An 18,048-nucleotide genomic window follows, 5' to 3' on the forward strand; every position below is an offset into this window, starting at 1 on the left:
ATAAGATTTATACTTTTATGATATCTCCCATTTCATCACTCTCTAAATACATACGGTGGAAAATATTTTCCTTTAGAAAATAATGGAAATCTTATTTTTCTTCCCTCCTTTTACTTCTCTCTTATTAATCCTCACATTACTATTCCTACTTTTAAGAAGGGGAAAAAGTAACACGGAGTAACAACATTTAATTACATGAGTCAAAATATGTCAACTATAAGCAATAGTTTTACAGTATTAAACAACATAGTCAATAACAGACAATCTAACAAACTTGGTTCCCAATGATTCAGCAAATTCGAAGCATACTTCAAATCTTCCACACTAGTCAGCATCATCCACTCTTTATCTTCATCTTGATAAAGCAATCTATATTTGTTCAACTCAAGTTGGAACTTCATGCCTATTTCTTCAATTAGTTGATTAATCGGTAAAGTCAAAGAGAAAACAATTCTCACTGAAAGCTCCTTGTAAGTGGCTTTTACAACAATTGTGCCTGAACTTTCAGTTGTATGAAGAGCGCCTTCCAGATGCCCTTGGACTTGTTGCTGGATATCCATATGGCTTTCAATTAAGGGCTCTTCCAAATGCAGGTCTGATCCCATTATACACTGCACATTTTCCGTGTGAGCTGCTGAACTACCTAGGTTCACCACATTCTGTTGTGAGCAATAACTTTCAAATGGTGCTGTATTGTTTGTTTTCCTCTTTGCATCAGGCTGTTGTTTTCTTCCTTTTCTTGGCCACTTCTCGACACCCAATTCTTTTATTGTTCGTTTCAATGTAGACCTCGATACTGCAAATTGAAGTCAAGTATGATTAATCATTTAGAAAAGCCAAGTATGATACTGCAAATTGAAGTCAAGTATGATAAAGAAGCTCAAGCAGTTAATTTTTTTATGGAAATCATCGGGATGACAGGATGTCTATCTCAGTCTTAATGATAAATTAATTTTCAAAAACCATCCTTATAAAGTCATAACCACAAATTTAGTTATGGACCATTAACATTAATTAGGGAATATAGGTAAACAAATATTTTCACGAGTATAAATGTGACCACACTATTTATAAAAGTTCAAAGAGACAATTAACATCAATGAAGACAATTAAGTAAGCAAACATATATAATTAGAGGTTCGCACATTGTAAATAAGAGTTTGCTTGAAATTATTAAAAGGCAGGGATCAAAATTTCACATGAACATCTAAATTTGCTTAGTTTCCATTTTTATCAACCAAAAAAAAAAAAAAATTGTGTAGTGTCCATGATGTAAATTTATGTTACTCCGCACATGGCACAACATTACTCAATGTTTTAATAGTTTTGCTCTAGGAAAAAGTTCTCAATTGAAGTTTTGCATTGAATACAGCATTATTATTCCTTTTGAAATATCAGTGGCATCAATAGAAATTAAAACTTCAATGAATAAACAGATTTTGGCAAGAGTATGTAAATGCAGGTCTCAGATAATTAACAATTCTAATACAAACAAAATGCGATCATGATACCTCCAAATATTTTTTCTGCAGTTTCTTGTAGTGACATCGGGTTTTCGGACCAACATTGTTGTAGCTTCTCTTCAGATATTTCAATTCTACTATTTCTCTCCACTTATTGTGTTGAGGGACCTGTTTCTGCCCATTTTCTAAATCATGATGACTGTTCTCACCATTATCTTGCTCAATACCACCTTGTGCTGTTGTTATGTGCTCAATAGAGCCCATACTTATACTGTTGAAAGGATCTGCTGATGTCTGCTCATCAGGGACAGTTTCATGAATTTCTATGTTGGCATTTTGATACGAGAGTTATTCATATGTGTGAAGTATGCATCATCCGTGTCATCAATGATGATAAAAAAATGCAAGTTATGACATATGAATTACTGGCAACATTTAATTACTCTAGGAACAACAGTTACTTCATCTTCGCTTTCATCGGAGGCTGAGGCTTGGTAAAGGGAAGCATCATAGGCGTTGCTCTTGTAGTATGCTTCTTCTGTGTATCGATGATGGACACTTGCTTCAGATTCCTTGGCAATCTTTCAAGTTAAAAACACTTGGGGAGGATTAAGTGTAGTAGATTGGCGCAGCTTCACAAAACTAGGAGGAAGGGTCTTGATTCTGGTGACGCTGATATCAAGAGTATGCAAATTGACTAACTCATGTAGATTTGATGGTAGTTTTTTCGAGGCTGATACAGTCTTTTGAGTTGTAATTCTTGCAAGTTGTGGAGTCTTGCTATATTTCAGGAAAGAATCCATTTTAGAACATGTAATGGAGAGTGTCTCAGGTTGACTAATTTATTCCAACATTTTTCAAAGATACATCTCAGGTCATTATAATCTTTGAAAACAAAATTTCCAGGTGATGTAGGCCAATAGGAAGTGAGTCAAGTGACTCGAAGGAGCAATCCACAAGCCTGAGTTTGTGAATATACATACATGGTGGCAATGACTCGCAATAATCACAGGAATTGAGATCCAGACTCCTTAAGTTAGTTAACTTTTCCAAGCTATCATAAAGTGGCCTCATATTGCAAGATGATAAAGAGAGATGTTTGAGGCTGACAGGCATATTAAAATTTTCCAAGCTATCATAAATGGATAATCGCAGATGTAGTGTTTGTAAATTGGATAGCTTGCTTAAGCTGTGAATAACGGACTCATCAATTTCAACATCAGAAGAGTCGAGAGAGAGATGTGTAAGCCTTGTGAATGTGACAAAGTAGTTATCCGGGAGGCAAATATGATCAGTGAAGTAGAGATAGAGGTGGTGAGCTCACTGAATTGCATTATGGAATCTGTTAACTCCTTAACATTTTCCAAGTCCAAAAATCGAACCAACATGAGTAAATTTCTGTTATTAATAATCCATTGCGAAGGATCATCCTCCTTCAATCGGAGATAACCAGGAGGAGATATGATAGAGGGATTTTGAGCTGCATCATTTCTTATTTCTGCATTGTAGGAGGGGGAGAGAAGAGATAAGCTTGATTATTACATAGTATAACTACCACGTCAACTAGAACAAACAAATTTGGAGTAAAACTGTAAAAGTAAAAGCATTGGCAATGTAAACTTACCTCCACCAAAAGGAATGGGCAATTCTCCTATCTCTGTTTTAAGTTCCTCCCAGGATTTGCGAACATGCCTATCTTTAACAGAAATGATGACCGAATGATTCAAGTCATATGGCAACGTTTCGAGTCTGAAATGTTCGGGCAACATTAGATGTCGGAGTTTGCGTAGCTTCGTGATGCTCCAAGGAAGACACTTGATTTTGGATGATTGAATATCAAGAAGACATAAATGGGCCAACCCATCCAAATTTGCCGGCAATTCAACCAGGGACTCACAGGAAAAGAGAGATAAAGATGTCAAATTGGATAGATTTGCAATGCTCAAAGGAAGTGACTTTATGTTCTTGCAATATTTAAGTTTGAGATGGGTAAGGCTCACCAACTGCCCTATATTTGCCGGCAATTCAACAAGGGAATCACAGGAAGAGAGAGTTAAATAAGTCAAATTGGATAGATTTACAATGCTATCAGGAAGGAACTTTATGTTCTCGCAATAATCAAGCTTGAGATGAGTAAGGCTCACCAACTGCCCTATATTTGCCGGCAATTCTTCCAAACAATAACACTTATAAAATTGCAAGTGCTCCAATTTGTGAAGCCTAGTGATGGTGTTAGACACACATTTCAGGGAATCACAGTACAAGAATTCCAGGCGGATGAGCTGTGTGAGCTCACCTATTGATTCTCCTACCTCTTCCTTTTCATAACAACGCAAGGCTAGACGAGAAGGAGGGTTATTTTTAATCCATGCCTCTGGATCCTCCCTCAATTCCAAGTGACCTTTAGAATCTACTTCTCCGCAAGTTATCATTTCCTTAGCTTCAACAAGAACACCAAAAACCACCTCTTTTAATTTTAATTTCAAACTACAGAAATATAAACTGGGAAATAAAGGAACAAAGAGAGAAGATAAATACTACTCAGTAGTTGCAGCTTTAAGATTCCATCAAGAAATTATCACAACTATCAACTTCAACGTGAACCTCAACCGCAAATAATTAGTTGTGGTTAATAAGAAGAACTAATGACCACATAGATTTATAAATGCATCACAGCTTTTCTGGACCCCACTTAAGTAATTATGCCTTGAACCTGAGCCTCAATGAATTATTATGCATTGAACCTGAACCTCAAGTTATACTTCACTAAGTTAACAGTAACGGCCCATAGTCATACTATGTTGGTATGTTCCTTAAAAAAAAAAAAAAAACAACTCTGTTGGTTTGTATATCTACTAGTTAAAAATAAAAAAAAGTATTCTAAATCTATTAGTCCAGATATTTATTTATTTATTTAAGAAAAATAAAGTAACAACAAGCATTTAATTTTATACGGAGTAGCTTATACTATATGAGTCAAAATATGTCAACTCTATCCAATTACACTCTGTTTCTCTACCTTTTTTTTTTTTTTTTTTTTTTTTTGTTTTTTCAAATTACAAGTGTCTTTTACCCACTTATAAAGCACATATCTAGGGATGTCAGTGGGGCGGGTCAAATAAGAGACCCGCGTTGGGGCGGGTCAAATAAGAGAGCTGCGTTGGGGCGGGGATGAATCTTGGTTTGGCGGGTGATGGGGCGGGGATGGAGATAAAAACCATACCCGCCATGGGTGATGAGGCGGGGTGGATTTTAGGTTTATCCGCCCCACCCGTCCCACTTCGTACCCGCTCCATCCCCACCCACCCCACTTCGTACCCGCTCCATCTCCACCCACCCCACTTCGTACCCGCCCCATCCCCACATCCATATATTTTTAAAAACAAAATTATATACTTTTATACTATTTTATAAAAAAAATTATGTAAAATAAAATAGTAAATATAATACTTTGTAATACACTTATATTATAAACAATAGAATGTGTAATATTAATAATAATTTTTTTCTTTTTGCAATCTTTATTAATTATGAAGGATTGTGTATTTGGGAGGCGGGGATTAGGCAGGTCTTAGGTGGGGATTAGGTGGGGGTGATTATTCAAGTGGGGGCGGGGATGGGGATGAATTTTAGACCCGTCGCGGGGATGGGGATGGAGGATGGATATGAAAATTTTAGATTGAGATGAGGATGGGAAGACTAAAATCCGCCCCACCCCGCCCTATTGACAACCCTTGGCGGACCCAGGAACTTCCGGACCCAGGAACTTCCGACTGGTGAGTCACAATCGATAACCAAATATGTAAAAAAAAAATTTCTTACCAAGATCATCCAAATAGAAAATTGACAAGATTACAATACTAACTAATAATTAACAAGCTTAAAATTGACAAGACTAAAATTGACAAGCTAATAAACACCCTAAATAAACACTGACCACAATTCACATAATCACATGGTCAAAAAGGTTCAAATTTCATCAAAAAGACAAAAACCCAACAACATTAACAAAAGGTTCAAAGTTTACAAACAAACAACAACAAAATCAACTAAAGTTTCAAACTTTTACCAAAAAACTAACAAAATCAACGAAATAGAGAGAAGAATCCAATCACTGTGTCTCGACAACCTCCAATTTCCCTTAAACTTATATCAAATAATTTAATAGAATTAACTAATTAGACTGAATTAAATTGAAGATTAGAATTTTAAACTAAAAATTAGAAATCAACTTACTAGCAAAATGAGAATAGGAGAGAGAGGAGGAAGCTTTCGATGATCACCGACAACCCAAATACCAATCAAGAGCAACAACACCATCAATGTGTGGAGGCAGTGGAGCCGGCGAGCCGCCTGTGTGCAGCAGCAGCAGTGAGCGAAGATGAAGAAGAGGAAGAGCAGGAGGAGGTGACCAGCACTGGAAGCAGTGGCGGAGGTCTGCTGATCTGGCCGTCTGGTGATTTGGTGAAGATGAAGCGAAGAGGAAGAGCAGGAGCAGGGCAGGAACACAATTTCTCACCTGCAATCTTAGCTTTCTTCGTTCTACAACCAAATAAACATTAAAAATAACATTAAAAAATTAAATCATGAAATTTTACACATACGCAATTCAATTAGGAACAAATTACAAGTACCCAGATCAAAATTAACAATCAAAAAGTTAAATTGAAGACAAATAGAAGACCTGATGAACAAAATTGATGTTGGGTTGAGAAAGAAAAGATGGGTAAAGGAGAAAAAGAAACAAGAGGATGATGAATTGAAGTGAGAGGCAAACTTTTCAAGAAAAGACTGAACTTTGTTCCTAACATCATCGTTATTATCATCATCAAATACTAGAATTTCACAATCAAGTGATAAGCCATAGTAAATATTCAATCAAATTACAGACATTTGCTAGAAAACAGAAATTACCTTAAGCAATGGAGTGTATCAATAATTCGTCTAGCTCGGAGTGTAAATCTTCGAATATTTTTTTTTTTTTTAAGAAAAAAATTAGAAATTTTTTTTGGGCCTTGGTGACTCATTTGACCCACCAGGCACAAGGCCAATTCCGCCACTAGGCTACAAATATCTAAACATCTATAAATTTTGAATCACACGTCGAAACTAATTTAAGAATATCTCACACGTATTTAGTTTCCCTCTTCATTACAACATTCCAAACAAAAACAGCTCAAAGAAACGGAGTTATATCATTATATTCACTATCCTACAAATAATAAATGTAAGTCAATGAGTCAATATTATTCCGGCACAATTTTCAGCAAATCCATAGTATAACTGTCTCTTTAGAGCAAGATTATTGGAGAGGATATATGTCCTCTTGTGTGGGTTTTTTTTGCTGATTTGGAGTAGTCCTCTTTGATGTTGGGTAATGTAGAGGATCCTCAAGGAGAAGAGGATTACCTTGTCCTTTGTGCCAAGAGGATGAAGTGTCAACTTTTATTTGTTTATTTGTTACATAATTTTATAAACTCAAAAAAATTATAACGGTAATTAATCACAAACGGTAACATATTTTTAAAAACTAATTTTACCAACGGTTGTATTTTTATTTTCTCTATAAAATGAACCTAATTTTGGCCATCTTTTATACACTTCAATTTTGCATCTTTTTCACTCCTTCCTCTCTTTCCTCTCTTTTTATAATTTTCTTTTGTAATGGATGAAAATAATCATAGTTATGGAAGAAATATGAATTTGGCAGAATATTTATGGGCAAGATTTGAGCATACTAGTAATCGGTAAGGAAAAAAGAGGATAATTAGTTATTTGTCTTTAATTTCTTGTATTTGTTGTACTTTAGTGTATCAATTAGTGTTTTTATTCCTAATTTGATGTGTTACTGTATCAAAATATATATAGGTAAGGTAATTTTTATTATGTATGCTAATTATCGAATCCTAATTATTATTATTATTATCATTATTAGACCTTATCATTATAGAAATCAATAAAAAATAATCTTTTACAAAGAAAAAATTTGAAGGTGGGGCCATATTTATAGTATAAAATATATCAAGAGGATACCCTTTGATGTGGGAAAAATAAATGGAAGAGGATGGAAGAGAGGAAAGAGATAGTGGGAAATAAGGTGGATGAAAGAGAGTATGAGGTGTCAAAATAGGGTAAGGAGAGAGAATGTTTGAGAGGACAAAACCATCCTCACCAATATATATGCTCTTAGTAAAGATTAGATGATTTAAGACTATAATACCCTGATCCAGAAGATGAAAGCAGCAAAAACTTAAACCAAACAAAAACCATGAACTTTCAACATCAAGTAACCCAAAAATCATGCAAATTCTACCTATCATAATAAACATGTATACATACCAGTAATTTGGTTAGGGTAGTTGGACATCACAGTAGTAACTCACTACTTACACAACCTGTAAAAGCATTGGTATGAAAACCCACCATTAATTCCCTCTGCCAGCTCTGTTTTATTCATCAGCCCTCTAAATTGTCAGTGTCTCCATTAAAATTTACAGCCCTCTTTCTTCAGCTTCCTACCTATCAACTCCAAAAACATAATAAATGCAACTTTAAATCAATAAATAAGCTTTCTTTGAACTTTCTTTCTCACCTTCTATAAATACATAAAACAAGCTGCATGTTACATTGCATCCAGTTCTAACATACAAAAATTATATATATAACGAGAGTAAGAGTTTATAATTTATGCTACATTGACTTGGGAATGGTATACAAAATGATTAATGTACCTGTTGAAGCTAATTGTCTTCAAAAACCAACATTCTTGGTTTTAATCCTTGTTTTAGGATTGTTTCCTTGTTATATTCATTGATTCTCCTTTGAATTATATGCATTGTCGTGCCCGGGTGTCGAGTTTGTAGTCCGGGATGCTGTAAGATGAGCTGCTTCTACTGATCCGACTGTCCCGGGGAAACTTTTACGCTTGCTCTTCCATGACTGCTCCGTCAACGTGAGTTTCCGTCTCTTGTATCTATCCATCCCTCTATCCATCTATCTGTACATTATACTAAAGTGGCGGCAGCTTCCTAAGAAGAGCCATTTAATAGATGCTAGATAATTAAATGCTATATTATAGCTATGTTCTTGCAGGATTGTGATGCATCAGTGCTAGTAGAAGGGGATGGAACTGAGAAAGCAGATCCTGCAAATAAATCTCTAGGAGGATTTGAAGTAATAGAGACGGCTAAAAGAGAGCTAGAATTGTTCTGCCCTGGAACTGTTTCATGTGCTGATATTCTTGCACTGGCTGCTAGAGATGTTGTCATGGTACCATAAAACCTATCCTTCTTTCTCATGTTCGAGCATGCGCGCACACACACACACACTTTTTTCATTGTTGTTTACAAATGTTCTAATATAATAAAGATATCATGTTTTCAGAACAATCTAACAACACTGCTATCATTAGATGATCTTGAAAGATTTAAGGCATGCTCTAAGTTAGAGATGCGGGTCACTAGTACCGGATGTTTCTCTTCATCTTGATACTTTATTTTGAATGTGTTAACCTCGAGTTCTAGCTGGTTGGCCAACTCTTCCTTGAGCTGGTCAATACTGTAACTCAATGAGAAATCAAATCTAACTACATCATCTTTATAAGTGGCCTTCACTGTAAAGTTGCTTGAGTTATTTTCATTTTGTTGCAAAGCATCTGACTATGTACACTCATTTGCACCATCCAAATGCTCGTGGGCGCATTGAAAATGATCTATATCGCCTAGAGTTTCCATTAAGTTCTCTCTGAGGGTTTCCATTGTGTCCAAGGTCAAGTTGCTAACAGTGTCGGGGGTGGATGATACATGATTTGGCAAAGTAAGCTGGTCTGCTCCCATTATACACTCCCCTACAGTTTCCGTGTGAGATGCTGAATTAGCAGGATTATTCGCCAAGTTCTGCTGCGATGAATCATTTCCAACTGGTTCTTTATTATTCTGTTTCCTCTTCTTTACATTCTGATGCTGCTTCCCTTTTCTGCTTGATTGCCACTTGAGTTTCAAAGCATTCAATCTTCGCTTCATTGTAGACCTTGAGACTACAAATTGTGGACAAGTACGACGAATCATATAAGCAAGACAATGAATCAAAACATAAACCATTTATATTTGACAACAACATCATAAATTAGATAAAGGAGAAAATAGAAGACACAAGTACATAATGAGAAGTACTACGTATGTAATAGCATTTACAATAATGTTACACTAATGGAAGGTGTTAATGGCATCAAAGCACATACGCGAGCTAAAAATCTACTGATTACCAAAGAAACTCGAGCAGTTTTCTAAGAAATCATCAGGATGCAGATCTCACTCTCCAAGATTCTATTACTTTGTCTTTTAAAATATGCTAATGACAATAAATTTTGTAAACCGAAAACTTCTCAATCATATTATTAGCATTTTCTTAAAAAGGAGTGGCAATAGTCTCTAGGAGTAAGAGTAGGCAGTTTCTAAAAACATCAAATAATAATAGAAAGGTAAATTATTAAGAAATGGAAAATGTAGTTTTTAATTCTGTTGAAGTATCAGGTTGATTTGAGGTAGCTTCTTGGTTCATAGAAGTTACCAGAAGCAGCTTATGCCCGAGCACGCAACGAACTTACAGCAGTCACTTTAACAGAATGTAAGTTGTTGTAACAGTCTGCAGTTTTTATAACTTTCCTGAAATCCAGGGGTATTTTGCTGTACATAGAAATACCTGTATTAATCTCCATTCTTCTGTACATTCAAAGAATACAAGTCCCTGCATTCTTCTCCATACACTATGGAATTTTACTGAAGTTTTCCAGCAAACTTAACAAATATAAAAAACAGATGATACAATGCAAGGTTTCATCAAACCGAAACTCTATTCTGAACATCTAAATTTACTAAGTGTATGCCCATGATATATATTATTGTACTATGCATATGATAAATCATCACTTATTGTTTTTATGATTTACTCTAGGAAAAAGCTCTTTATTATTACAGTTCCACGTTGCCTACAGCATTATTATTCCTTTTGATATATCAGTGGCCTGATTTACTGATTAAAAATGATATAATAGTTTTGACAGCAACTAACTTAATATTCATCAATGAGTGCACACTACACAATTTTAGCAAGAGTATATATTTGGAATTTGTATGTAAATGCATGGTCTCAGATATTAAAAAGTCTATTATAAACAAAATGCAAACATACTTCCAATTTTATTTGCAGCATCTTCCAGTGTCATGTTTTTGGACCAGAATGGTTGTAGTGTCTCTAAAGTAATTTCTTTTCCTTTCTTACCCTTCACGTTATTATTTTGAGGGATCTGACTCTGCTCGTTTTCTGAATCACGATGACTGTTATATCAGTTCAATTCCTAATTTTCTTCTCTCATAAACAATTCAGTTCAGTTCAGTTCAGCTCAGTTCAGTAAATCAGAACAGACCCTTAATCTAGGAATGTATGACAAAATGACGCGCAAACAAGTATAATTAATGTACATTTTCATTTGTTTTTTCTATTTTTAGCTCCTTATATGTAGCCCTTAGGGCTATGTATAGAATTTTCTAAAGCTGGGAACGGGCCGGGATGGCCCGCGTGCCGCCCGGCACGGCCCGCCGTTCGTCGCAGCCCGGCACGGCCCGATCCCCAGCCCGACCCGGCACGCCAGTCGAGATTCGTGCCACGGGCGTGCCACGGACAGTGTTCTGGAATTGCAGGCCCGGCCCGGCACGAGCACGGCCAGGGCCCGGCGTGCTGGCCCGCCGTGCTGACACGTCGGCCCGGCACGTGGCACGAAGACCAGGCACGGCATTCGTGCCGGCCCAGCACGGCCCGCGTGCCCACCTTGGTTTATAACGGTAATATTACCGTTTTTTGCACATAATTAGCCAAAAAACGGCTAGTTTTTGGCCATCTAGCTCCCCAAAAATTCTATAAATACCCACCTCCATTTCATTTCCAAATCACAAAATCACAATCTCTTCTTCTTATCTCTTAATCTCTTATATTCTCTAATAATCCTTTTTTCTAAAATTCTCTAATTATTCTCTAATTATTTTCCTAATATCGGAAAAAAATTAAAAAGTTCGTAATCGTAATTAGTGGAGCATTGAAGCACGGTTGTAAGATCTAAACTAATCATTAATTTATTATTTTTTTATTGTTATTATTAGAATAATCTTGTTTAATTATTATTGTTGTTAATTGTTATTATAATTGTTATAATTGTTGTTATTAGTTATTATTATTGTTACAATTATTGTTATTATTTTTTTATTGTTGTTATTGTTATTGTTATAATTGTTGTTATTAGTTATTATTATTGTTATTTTTATTGTTAAAATTGTTGTTATTAATTATTATTATTGTTAATCAGTTTTTATTAAAAATCTAATTGTTAATTATGGCATCGAACAACCCATCATCATCTAGGGGGGGGGAAAGGCCGACTTGGCCGTAGTAGTAGCTCTAGAGAACCACCTAATACAACGAGCCCCCAAATTCCGAGTCCAACCAATGACCCCGGTTACTCCCCCCCGGGCTATGAGCCATTTAGGCACGATGGTAGTTCCGGTTTTCAACCCTATTATATGTCGGGATTTCCACCACCACCACCAAACCAATTTTCACCATCAAACCAATTTCAAAATCCACAACAATTCCCACAATTCGGTCAATTCCCGCCTAATTATTTTGGTGATCAACAAAACTATTATTCTAGCCAAAGTAGCCAAGAAAGTACCCAAATTCCCTCCGGTTCTACCCCTTCTGTTACTACTAACCCAAACACACATCATGAATGGTTCAGCGAAAGTGAGATGGTACTTTTGAAAAACCGAAGGAGTGAGGTATGGCGTCATTTCGTCCTAAATAAACCCAACCAAACATATGCAAAATGTAAAACATGTAATGGTGTATTCACGGCACTATCCAAATCCGGGACGGGACACCTAACTAGACACATGAAAGCTTGTGCAAAACCAGCTATTGATCCGACCCAACCAAAAATTTCCCAATACCATCCACACGGCTTCACCTACAACTATGAGAGGGATAGGGATGAACTAGGGAAAATGATAGTACACGCCGAACAACCTTTTCTTTTCTCGGAAAGTGACCCATTTAACACCTACATTAACAAAGCACTACAACCCCAACATAAAAGAATATCTAGGAAAACCGTTCGTTCCGCCGCCATGAAAAACTACCTAGAGTACAAATTGCGGTTACAAGCCGAATTGAGTAACCTTAACTGTAGAGTGTCTTTGACAGCCGATTCTTGGGATAATGGTTATAAATATCACTATTTATGTGTGACTTGCCATTGGGTAGATGATCAATGGTTGTTACAAAAAAGAATAATACATTTCAAAATGCTGGAATACCCACACACCGGCATTAACATTGCTCACCATTTAATGCAAGCAATAGACGAATACAACCTTCGAGATAAAATGATGTCTATGACTTTTGACAATGCAACCTCTATGACATACACAGCTAATCTTGTCAAACAAAACTTAACCGATGTAATATTAGACGGTGATGCTCTTCATACTAGATGTGTTTGCCATGTACTTAACTTATGTGTACAGGATGGAGTTCGGGCAATTGGCCCATACTACAACAAAATCAGAGATGCTATTATGTCTATTAATAGCTCAAACATGAGGTACCAAGAATGGAAGACTTTTCTAAGACAGCAAAAGATAAGGGCAATAAAAATCAAAACCGATTGCCCAACTAGGTGGAATTCCACCTATGACATGTTAACTAAGACAATTGAGTACAAGGGCCCGTTAACAATATTTTACAACCAAAAATTTCCACAAAATGCTTTATATGATGATGATTGGTATAACTGTGAAAGATATATGCAATTTTTACAGTTATTATATAACATGACGTATTGTTTTTCTTCTGTTTACAGTCCTTGTGCTCAAAACTTTCTTTCTAATGCATGTTTACTCGCCCAACTTTTCGCTGATCATCGCAACCAAAGTGATTATGATCAGTATCTTCCAGCAATGGAAACAAAGTGGCGTAAATATTATAGTGAAATTCCTTTGATTTATATTTTTGCTTCCATATTAGATCCTAGGCAAAAGTATGAAAACACATTTATGTTAGTTGACATTTATTTTCAATGCCTGAATCTTGACGATGATGTAGAAACGTATAAGAGTATTGTGAAGGATCAGTTTTTTGCTTTATATGGAGTCTATGAAAGCAAATATGGCACCGCTCCTCGCTCAGGGCCTTCCCAACCATCCAAAAACGTAAGTAAGAAGGCCAAACATTTATTTTCACAGGCTACTAACTTAATTTCAAGGTTTTCAGGTGATTCATCAATCAGGAGAACGCAAAGCGACGTCTCGGAGTTGCAGATGTACCTGAGTTATGACTTCACCAAAGGCATGGACGACGATGAGATTAACAGCCTCGACCTCCTTGCATGGTGGAAACAACAAAGCACGAAGCATCCAACTTTGGCGGCAATGGCACGAGACATTCTTGGTATCCAAGTCTCCTCTGTTGCCTCCGAATGAGCTTTCAGCGCATCCGGAAGGGTTCTGGACGATAAAATAACAAGTCTAAAACCCGAAATACTAGAAATGTGCGTGTGTTTCAAAGATTGGTTGGATGCGGAAAATCGCTCACAAGACCGTTCTTACGAGGACAACGACAACGATGAAGGAACCTCCGCTTCCGACCGTTCGGGTTCAGCTAGTTCCCAATCTATCCAACTAGCCGATGAAGCCGAAGCCGAAGCCGACGACGAAGACGAGCAAGAAGAAGAATAAACAATTTTTGTATATTGTACGATTTTAATCATTATCAATATTATCATTTTCCAATTTTTGTTTAATACCATCATTGTACGATTTTTATCATTGTACAATTTTCTCAACTCAAGTAATAATAATATGAAGTACGCATTATTCACATCCAAGCCCAATTTGCCTTTTTTCCCCGTTTTGTTATAATTTGTAAATTCATATTAAAAAAAATAAAATTATACCAATTACTAATACAAAATTATATTTAATAAATCATAAACATTAAATTTTAAAGTAATAGTATAGAGTAAATATATAAATATAAATATTGAATATATAAAATTATAAAACATAAATATTCAACTTATAATTATAAAACTTATAACCTTATAACTTATAAAAATTATAATTATAATTATAATTTTATAACTTATATACATTATAATATAAGTTATAATGTTGTCACTTTTTTTAAAAAAAAAATTAAAAAAAAAAAAAGGTTGGAAACTGCCAGCCCGCTGCCGGCCCGCCAGGCTGGCACGTGGCCGGCACGGCACGAGCCCGCCAGGCATGAGGGCCGTGCCAGGCCGTGGGTTGGCCTGTGAGAATGGCCAGCACGGCACGACACGACTTCCTGGGCACGGCGGCACGATCGGCACGGCACGCCGGAGCACGTGCCCCGCGGCGGCCCGGCCCGGCACGATGCCCAGGTTTAGAATTTTCGAAAGAAAAATATTTCAGCAGGAAATTATTTAATCAGGAGAACTAATTTATAGTTGTGGTTTTCCTAGAAACTATATGTTCATGAAAACTAATGTTTTATTGAAAACAATCAACCGGGGCCTAAATAAACGGCCCATAGTCATACTCTTTGCTAGTCCAGAGCACAAATGTTAACTGACTTAAGCCAGTATAAGCACTAGTATTATTAAAGAACATAGTCAATAACAGACAATCTAGCAAACTTGGTTTCTAATGATTGCAACATTCGAAGCATACTTCAAATCTTCCACTAGTCAGCATCATCCATTCTAATGCTCTTCAGAACGTTGATTATCCATTAAGTTCTCCCTAACGTTTTCCACTCTTGTGTCCATGGTCAAGTTGCCAACAGCGTTGGAGTTGGATGATACATGATTTGGCAACATATGCCGGTCGCATCCAGTTATACCCTTCCCCACAATATCCGCGTGAGCAGTTGAATTAGAAGGATTCACCAAATTCTGATGTGTTGTGGAATCACTTCCAAATGGTGCTTTACTATCGTGTTTCCTCTTCTTTGCATCATCATCAAGATGTTGCTTCCTTTTTTTGCTTGATGGCCACACCAGCTTCAATTCTGTCAATCTTCGCTTCATTGTACACCTCGAGACTGCAAATTGTGGTCATTTAAGAAAGACCAAGAATCAAAACATAAACTATTTTTATTTAACTACAATTTGCTGAACAAATTCATGGAATTAAAAGCACATAACATAAATTTGTTCTAGGACCAAAATTTTTAATCATAAAGTAACATACCTCCAACTTGTTCTGCAGCTTCTTGGAATGTCATATTTTTGGACCAAAATGATTGAAGCGTCTCTAGTGAAATTTCTTTTCTTTTGTAACCCTTGATGTCATTTTGAAGGGTTTGGTTCTGCTCATGCTCATAATTTCCTTGTTCACTTTCCATAGTTGCAGAGTCACTTTGTATAGCAGGGATACTCTAACTTTCAGGATTTGAATGAAATATTGAATACGTACTGTACTAGTATATGAGAATTGAGAAGCAGCTACCAATTTATAAAAACTTTGAGCCTGAACCTACATTATTCTCCTATTTCTTCCCACCGCCCCCCCCCCCCCAAAAAAAAAAAAAAAAAAAAAAAGTGAGGTGGATAGGGATTGATGAACAACCCATAGAGATTATCAGATTAATAATGCAGCACAGCTATTCTGGACCCCACAATCAACCCTAGTTCACTAAGTTGTACGAAGTATATTGAACCTGAACCTTATTTTCTTAAAAAAAAAAATAATGAAATAAAAACTAGTTGTGTATTGAACCTGAACCTTGAAAAATAAAAAAAAAATAAAAAAAACTTGGACCTCACTAAATAATTACCCATTCACCCGACATTGACCCGGCAATCCTAACCCGATCCATGACCCGAAATTAACCCAAAAATGTTAACCCGAAATTGATCTTATACCCAAATTAACTCGATACCCAAAGCGACCCGAAACCCAAAGTGACGCAACCCGATCTTAACCCTACAGACTCAAAACACAAAACAACCAGAAATGACCTGACCCATAATTAACATCTTTGTGTGAGAATAACAAGACTCATTTTCCTCTACACTCTGATTCTCTAAGCTTGTACTTCGTAATATTTATTTTATCTCTCTATATTCATAAGATTTATACTTTTATGATATCTCCCATTTCATCACTCTCTAAATACATACGGTGGAAAATATTTTCCTTTAGAAAATAATGGAAATCTTATTTTCTTCCCTCCTTTTACTTCTCTCTTATTAATCCTCACATTACTATTCCTACTTTTAAGAAGGGAAAAAGTAACACGGAGTAACAACATTTAATTACATGAGTCAAAATATGTCAACTATAAGCAATAGTTTTACAGTATTAAACAACATAGTCAATAACAGACAATCTAACAAACTTGGTTCCCAATGATTCAGCAACATTCGAAGCATACTTCAAATCTTCCACACTAGTCAGCATCATCCACGCTTTATCTTCATCTTGATAAAACAATCTATATTTGTTCAAAGCAAGTTGGAACTTCATGCCTGTTTCTTCAATTAGTTGATTAATCGGTAAAGTCAAAGAGAATACAATTCTCACTGAATGCTCCTTGTAAGTGGCTTTTACAACAATAGTGCCTGAACTTTCAGTTGTATGAAGAGCGCCTTCTAGATGCCCTTGGACTTGTTGCTGGATATCCATATGGCTTCCAATTACCATTGGGTCGAAAGTTTCTTCTAGTGTTGCAGCGCGATTACTTTCAGTTGAATGAAGAGCACCCTCCAAATGCCCTTGAGCTTGTTGATGGGTATCCATATGGCTTTCAATTACCATTGGATCGAAAGTTTCTTCTAGTGTCGCAGCGCGATTACATTCAGTTGAATGAAGAGCGCCCTCCAAATGCCCTTGGTCATTTGCACCATCCAGATAATGCTCTTCGCCATGCTGACAATCCATATTGCCTTGAGTATCCATTAAGTTCCCTCTAACGTTTTCCACTATTGTGTCCGGGGCCAAGTTGCCAACAACATCAGAGTTGGATGATACATGATTTGGCAACGTAAGCTGGTTTGCTCCTATTATACGGCCCCCAACAATTTTCGCTTGAGCTGTTGAATTAGTAGGAATCACCAAATTCTGCTGTGTGGAATCACTACCAAATGGTGCTTTACTATTATGTTTCCTCTTCTTTGCATCATCAAGATGTTGCTTTCCTTTTTTGCTTGATGGCCACAACAGCTTCAATTCTTTCAATCTTCGCTTCATTGTAGACCTCGAGACTGCATATTGTGGTCAAGTATGATAAAGAAGCTCAAGCAGTTAATTTTTTTATGGTAATCATCGGGATGACAGGATGTCTATCTCAGTCTTAATGATAAATTAATTTTCAAAAACCATCCTTATAAAGTCATAACCACAAATTTAGTTATGGACCATTAACATTAATTAGGGAATATAGGTAAACAAATATTTTCACGAGTATAAATGTGACCACACTATTTATAAAAGTTCAAAGAGACAATTAACATCAATGAAGACAATTAAGTAAGCAAACATATATAATTAGA

General features: G+C 36.2%; 4 protein-coding genes across 6 annotated transcripts; 1 reads left to right on the forward strand and 3 right to left on the reverse strand.

Annotated features, from left to right (window-relative positions):
• Positions 1–200: 200 nt before the first annotated feature.
• LOC110696476 lies at positions 201–2,266 on the reverse strand. Its single transcript, XM_021873772.1, has 5 exons — positions 2,204–2,266; positions 1,907–2,044; positions 1,673–1,757; positions 1,512–1,613; positions 201–796 (listed from the first exon to the last, which is right to left on the reverse strand). The coding sequence occupies exons 1-5, from the start codon at positions 2,264–2,266 to the stop codon at positions 201–203; spliced, it is 984 nt and encodes a 327-aa protein (XP_021729464.1).
• A 29-nt stretch (positions 2,267–2,295) lies between these two features.
• LOC110696409 (disease resistance protein TAO1-like) lies at positions 2,296–6,440 on the reverse strand. Of its 3 annotated transcripts, none has more exons than XM_021873703.1 (4): positions 6,378–6,440; positions 5,700–6,005; positions 3,088–3,903; positions 2,296–2,961 (listed from the first exon to the last, which is right to left on the reverse strand). In XM_021873703.1, exons 3-4 carry the CDS (start codon positions 3,893–3,895, stop codon positions 2,648–2,650), a joined length of 1,122 nt encoding a protein of 373 aa, XP_021729395.1. In that variant the 5' UTR covers positions 3,896–3,903; positions 5,700–6,005; positions 6,378–6,440; the 3' UTR covers positions 2,296–2,647. The 3 variants fall into 3 exon arrangements, with proteins under 3 accessions (XP_021729395.1, XP_021729392.1, XP_021729400.1); XM_021873700.1 differs by lacking the exon at positions 6,378–6,440 and adding an exon at positions 6,148–6,357; XM_021873708.1 differs by lacking the exons at positions 5,700–6,005; positions 6,378–6,440 and adding an exon at positions 4,002–4,757.
• On the forward strand, positions 5,739–8,951 carry LOC110696391 (peroxidase 1-like). Its single transcript, XM_021873680.1, has 3 exons — positions 5,739–6,002; positions 8,556–8,732; positions 8,847–8,951. The coding sequence occupies exons 1-3, from the start codon at positions 5,739–5,741 to the stop codon at positions 8,949–8,951; spliced, it is 546 nt and encodes a 181-aa protein (XP_021729372.1).
• A 6,278-nt stretch (positions 8,952–15,229) lies between these two features.
• Positions 15,230–18,045, reverse strand: LOC110696458. Its single transcript, XM_021873750.1, has 2 exons — positions 15,746–18,045; positions 15,230–15,596 (listed from the first exon to the last, which is right to left on the reverse strand). The coding sequence occupies exon 1, from the start codon at positions 17,744–17,746 to the stop codon at positions 16,859–16,861; it is 888 nt and encodes a 295-aa protein (XP_021729442.1). The 5' UTR covers positions 17,747–18,045; the 3' UTR covers positions 15,230–15,596; positions 15,746–16,858.
• Between the last annotated feature and the right edge of the window lie 3 nt (positions 18,046–18,048).

The sequence above is a fragment of the Chenopodium quinoa genome, unplaced genomic scaffold, assembly GCF_001683475.1.
Source record: "Chenopodium quinoa cultivar QQ74 unplaced genomic scaffold, ASM168347v1, whole genome shotgun sequence".
NCBI classification, from domain to species: Eukaryota; Viridiplantae; Streptophyta; class Magnoliopsida; order Caryophyllales; family Amaranthaceae; genus Chenopodium; species Chenopodium quinoa.